Source organism: Chaetura pelagica, unplaced genomic scaffold, assembly GCF_000747805.2.
Source record: "Chaetura pelagica isolate M959 unplaced genomic scaffold, ChaPel_1.0 scaffold119, whole genome shotgun sequence".
NCBI classification, from domain to species: Eukaryota; Metazoa; Chordata; class Aves; order Apodiformes; family Apodidae; genus Chaetura; species Chaetura pelagica.
Window position 1 is genome coordinate 1,360,589 of NW_009954406.1, and position 6,260 is coordinate 1,366,848.

Consider the following 6,260-nt stretch of genomic DNA (forward strand, 5'->3'; position numbering starts at 1 on the left):
AGAAAGTAACGTACTGCTCTGAGCACAGCACAATGTAGGCACTGCCACACTTGTTCTAAATGAGAAGGTTGTGTTCTGGTAGCAGAATAGCTGGATGACTTGCTGGAGAAGCTGAGTAACTACTCAGGCAGTTACCTTATGCTGAGGTCCAGGTCCAAAACGTGACCATATTCTTAGTTACTCAAAGAATTTCCTTCCGTATTCCCATCTGAGATCTAAAAGTCCAACTCTTATGAGCCACCTTCTCTTTCAACCAATCAATACTGCAAACATGTACTACTCATTTTCTCTAAGTTCTTTATTTACCTAGTTAGTATTTCTTTTACTCTCACGTACTTCCCATGGTCCCTAGTATTAGATGATCCCTGGTATTACACAGACCTACCAGCACGCTTGCTTACATGAGAACCTTTATACTCCCCACATCATTAACTATTAGCGTTAAAGGAACACTTTCAGTTATGGATTTTTACCAGATTTTACAGAATGCTCACCCTCACTGCTGATATTGCCCCTGTAAAAAAAGCATTTAGTACATTTAACTCAGGTGAGCTACAACAAAATTCAAAATTTAATTTTGGCAAATGCCTATGTATAAAATTACTGAGTTGTCTCATTCACAACATACTTAGAATTAATGTCACCGCACTGAAAAGGAGATTTGTTTAATGCTTCACATCATAAATATAGTGAAGTCTGCTCTAAGATTTTAAATCAGGAAACAGACATTTAAATACAAGTTTTGAACCAGGGCTCAGCACACCACAGTCTTTTGTGTGTCTTGGTTTTTATTAGTTCTTCTTGCAGTGCAAAAGAGGACAAGCAGAGAAACTTTTCAAAGAGGTGATTCACAGAAAATCCATGAAGTCAGAAATAAATCATGAAAGAAAAACCTGTCTGTGGCTGTCTTCAGTACCACTGGATGCTTCAGAGGGCAAACAATGGCTAACTGATAGGTTGTGCATAATGTCATCGATGTCCAATTCCAACTGCTTTTAATGGTCACTTTTCAGCTCCAGAAGTCAGTCACTACCCAGTTCTCTCCCCCTGCATAAAACCCACTACTCAGCTTTAAGTCAATATTGCAAAACTACTTTAATTCGGCAGTGTTGATAAGCCTCTTTTTCTCTTCACAATGACCCATCCCAGCCCTTAAAGTGCATATGCCAATTTGGTTCAAGTTTTATCATCTGGAATGTTCCATAGTGCCTCCTCAAAAACAATTCCAATTTAATTGTGCCTCCTCTAGGTAATCAGAAGTATGAAAAAATAAAAATGCCTGTTCTGAATCTACTCTGTATTTTGTCCGCAGCAATATCTTTACCTATTTCATTCTGGAACGTGCAATGTACCGTAGGTCAGCTCATCTTTACCTACCTTCACCTCCTAGGAAGGGCAGTGGAAGTTTTTAATGCACAGTAAAATACAGCTGGCCTAAGAACTGGTGAAAAGAAATCATGAAATCTTTTCTCAAGGATTGCATGGGACCCAGTATGTTCATCTTGTATCCCAGGATGCCTATTTTGGATCTTAAATGTTGCTTCAAATACACATGGGTGAAAGCTGTAATTAAGGGAAAATGCAGCACCAATAATAGCATGTTAAAAGTTAGCAATTCTCAATTGTCAGTACTGTAACAACTGAGTGTCTCATTACTGCTATTTTCTCCTCCCATACATTAAATTTCTTCAGTACTGACAAAATGCATGTACTCATCATAGACTCTGAATGTTAAATTAACCAGGAAAAAGATACAAATTACGTTGGTATTTCTTGATGGCATCAGTAGGAAACACTGATTTCAAATCATTTTGATTATAAAATTTTACTTCACAATCCTTTTCCAGATCACAGATAATTAAAAAGAGTATGGAATTAATGTAATGTTAGCTGTTTCACCATCAGCATCACATAAAGAAAAAAGAAACAAGAAAATATGATGCAAAATTCACTCTTCCAATGATTGTCATTGAACTATTACATTAGTAAACATTCACAGTATGAAGTCTCTTTCAATATATCTCCAGCATATAAAGTAGTGCAAAAAAGCATTCCAGTCATTTTGCCTTTGCAGTCAGACCAGGTTAAATGATTCTCTTACTTCATTTCTTTCATTATTAGACAACAAATGCTGCCATGCCTCCAAAGACAGTTATAAAAATAAACAATTTCTGGAGGGTCAGCAGCCTTTTCAAAGTAAATTTCCAGTTAAAAACAAGCATTATATATTTCAAGAAAAAAAAAAATTAGATCTATCTTCTGCAGAATATCTTTTTTACAATAAATTTACCATTTGAAAAACAATTACTATGGTATCCAATGATTCATGGTAGCTGCTATTAAAGCATTGATAAATAGATACATGACTACCAAACTTCATTGCTTCTTACATAGTAAATACCTCTGAATGCCAACTTTTACCACAGAGCTGTTATTAGTGATGTCGACAGTTCATGCACCCACTTTAAAACTGACTTGGATTTAATAAATTTTTCAGCCTCATGTGCAAAACACTTGCATTCTAATAAAAATATAAAGTCTGAAATTATATCAGATCTAGCAATCACTTCCTCAAGTTATACCACTTACTTGATATGTAATACAAGTTTAGCAATGCTTTTTATTTGTATTTAACCATTAAATGGCATACTACTATATGCTGTGGACTGTTGTTTGCATATTTCATTATTTTCACTGCACTCTTTAATGCATAAACATATTTGGAAACGTTCAAAATTACACATCAGTTTCCACAGAATTCGAATTTACACAGTTTTTCTTCTCTGACTCACTGCTATTCCCCGTGTCCTGACTTTTTTTCTCCTTTACACAAAGAGATTCTTTAACTCCTTCTTCCATCTCCAAATATTCTGATTTATCCTCTGTGGATGAAGACGATGAGCTTCTAAATTTCTTCAGTAAATTTGTTGGGAGGTAAGGGCAGCTGACTGCATTTTGCATCAGCTGAGTTTGTTCTTCATTCTCAGTCTCTCTGTGGTAGAAATAGTTAAAATTGGAGACAATCACTGGCACTGGTAAAGCAATGGTTAACACTCCCGCAATGGCACACAGGGACCCAACTATTTTCCCACCCACAGTTATGGGTTTCATATCCCCATAACCGACTGTAGTCATGGTCACTACAGCCCACCAAAAGGCATCTGGGATGCTTTGAAAATGGGTGGCAGGCTCATCAGCTTCTGCGAAGTAAACAGCACTGGAAAACAAAATTACTCCGATAAAAAGAAAAAATATGAGGAGGCCAAGTTCCCTCATGCTGGCCCTGAGCGTATGACCCAGGATCTGCAAACCCTTGGAGTGCCTGGAGAGCTTGAAGATGCGAAACACCCTGACGAGACGGATGATCCTCAGGATGGCAAAAGACATGGCCTGTTGACCATTACTGCCCTGTTCCTGCGCCAAGTCAGTGCCCAGAGTGATGAAGTAAGGCAAGATGGAGACAATGTCTATGATGTTCATGATGTTCTTGAAGAACTGTGCTTTGCTTGGACATGCAAAGCAGCGCACTGTAAACTCAAAGGAGAACCAAATGATGCATACTGTCTCTACAATGAAAAAAGGGTCATTGAAGATGGTGTGCTCCCCAGCATCCAAGTGAAGTGACTCATTGGAAAGCCCCTTCCCTAAACTCAGGGACACGAGGAATTCTTTGTCATCTCTGAACTCTGGCAAAGTCTCCAGACAAAAGATGACGATAGAGATCAAGATGACCAAGACAGAGACAATGGCAATGCCTCTGGCTGGACTGGAGCTCTCCGGGTACTCAAACAGCAGCCAAACCTGCTTCTTGAATTCATTCTCCGGCAAAGCTCTGTCCTCTTCCTCTTTGACAAACCCTTCGTCCTCCCTAAACTTGAGCATGGCCTCCTCCCCAAGCTGGTAGAATTTCACCTCCTCACTGAAGATGTCAAAGGGTACATTGACTGGCCTCTTCAGCCGACCGCCACTCTGGTAGTAGTACAGGATGGCATCAAAGCTGGGTCGGTTCCTATCAAAGAAGTATTCATTCCTGAGAGGGTCAAAGTATCTGCCTCGCTTCGCTGGGTCACCCAGCAACGTCTCCGGGAACTGAGCTAAAGTCTTCAGTTGGGTCTCAAACCGCAGTCCCGACACGTTGATTACTACACGTTCACAACACTCGTACTCACTGTAGCGAACAGAGCTGTAACCCCCAGGGCCTCCACCATCATCCGGTGGCTGGTCCGAGTAGGAAAACTCATCCTCCCCATAGTCATCACTGTAGTAGAGCTTTCCTTCTTCCTCATCGTCTTCCTCCTCGTCTTCATCCTCCTCTTCCTCCTCACTCAAGTCCTTCAGTATTCTCTCTTCGGAACCGCTGAGAGGCAGCAGCTCAGAACAGGGGAAGGAGGCCCCACACTCCCTACTTCCCAAGTGGTGGCTCCTCTTTTTCCCTTTCTTCCGCCTCTTACCACCCTGGCGGCGGGACACGCTGCTGCGTGACGCGTTCCCACCACGCGAGGAGGAGGCACCTCGACTCTGCTCCTGATGGTAGTGGTGGTATGGCCCACCTCCCCCTGCTGCCCCACCTTCTACTGCTGCTGTGGCTGCTGCCACGGCCGCAGCTGCTGCGGCTCTCGACTGTGCCAGCCGCTCTCTCTCTCGGGCCCGAGCTTGGGCTGCATAGCCATAGGGCATGTGGCTGTTGCACCCAGAGCTATCTGCACTCACCATTGCAACCTCCATTTTGATACTGTTTTTTTTTCTTTTTTTTCTTTTTTTTTAATCACTTAATGCAAAAAGGTTTTATTTTCAGTGTCACTCTAACTTTCACTCTAGAAAGTTCAAAGCCATTTGCATTTGGAGGACAGTCCCTTGGATGTAGAGCAGGGCAACAGAGTTTTAATACTGCATCTATGTTTTGGAAAACCACAGATCTGCATCTTCTTATTGTCCAGAACGTCTGACACAAACTACTGTTCTGCTAATATGAATAGATGAAATTCTCAAATTGAACCAGGGAACAGCTGAGCCCTTCCTTTCTCTCTCATCCACCAAGCCCCTTTATTTCCATTTATCTCCTGTGGCTATCACAGATCTGATCAGAATGAGGACCACCTTGCAGGCTACAAAGAGTGCATTCATGAGGGAAAAAAATAAAATACAAATCTAAGGGTGTCTGCTCTCTGCAGATGGTTTTAGTTCATCATTGCAACCAAATGCAAATAGTCCCTTTTCTCATAATTTGTTCCTGGTTATGCTTTGGCCTAGAAATCTTATTATTGTTTAATATCATTACTTGGGGAGTTGAAATTAATTCCAGCTATCGCTTTATTTACACAGTGAAGAGGTCTTTGCAAATCCTTTCTTCAGCCTGTCAACAATGTCTCAAACCTGGGAGCTGCACCCAGGGCGTCAGCAGCAGTGGTAAGAGGAGGAGGATGAGGAGATGAAGACTGAGAAACTGGCTCTGAGGTCCCCATAGGACATAAGGGAGTGGATGGGTCACCCTTTGGTTATGGTCATGCAGAAGAAGCACTTAACCTGAGGCACATGCACAAACACACAAAAATAAACAAAACAAAAAGGGAAAAGATTGGATTGTTTTCCTAAAAGGTCACACTGATCAAATGAAACTGTGTCATCTATTACCACGGTATTCAAATCTTCCCCTGCCCACACTATTCACACTTCTACATGACACACACACCCACATCACATGCACAGAGATTTTGAACGACTCTGTGGGTAAGGACGTGGGTGGGCATGTCACATATATATAGACAGAGATACAAAATCCCCACCCATATAAGCACTTGCATCCACACACAAACACAGGCATGCTTCTGAAACACCAACACACACAAACACTAATAAGAAGACTGCAGTTCACAGTGCATTCAAATCCCTTGAGTACCTACGTAACAGACACCTACCTAGCTCTGTATGAAATCTTAAAGAATAGATGTATCTGCACAAAGGGCTTTTGTTATATTTCCACAAACACATAAGATGCAGGAATGTTAAATTTTCCTCTATGACTGAACTGTGGTTTAATCGTAATGAACATCTCACTGAAATTAATGTGGAAACAGGCACATACAAGGCTCACTCAAGTGAAAATACTGTGATATGGGATGGCAAGAAAACACAAGTGCAGGTGCATTGGAGCAACATATCCATGCAAGCACACAAAAATACACCCCCCACCCCCTTTGAAACAGAAGCCTAATTCACAGCTATACCTCTCAATGCACAAGAGCACAAGACTATTACACGAC

General features: G+C 41.3%; 1 protein-coding gene across 1 annotated transcript; it reads right to left on the bottom strand.

Annotated features, from left to right (window-relative positions):
• Positions 1-1,566: 1,566 nt before the first annotated feature.
• Positions 1,567-4,725, bottom strand: KCNA4 (potassium voltage-gated channel, shaker-related subfamily, member 4). The gene has a single exon (XM_010004245.1). It carries the CDS (start codon positions 4,723-4,725, stop codon positions 2,737-2,739), a length of 1,989 nt encoding a protein of 662 aa, XP_010002547.1. The 3' UTR covers positions 1,567-2,736.
• Between the last annotated feature and the right edge of the window lie 1,535 nt (positions 4,726-6,260).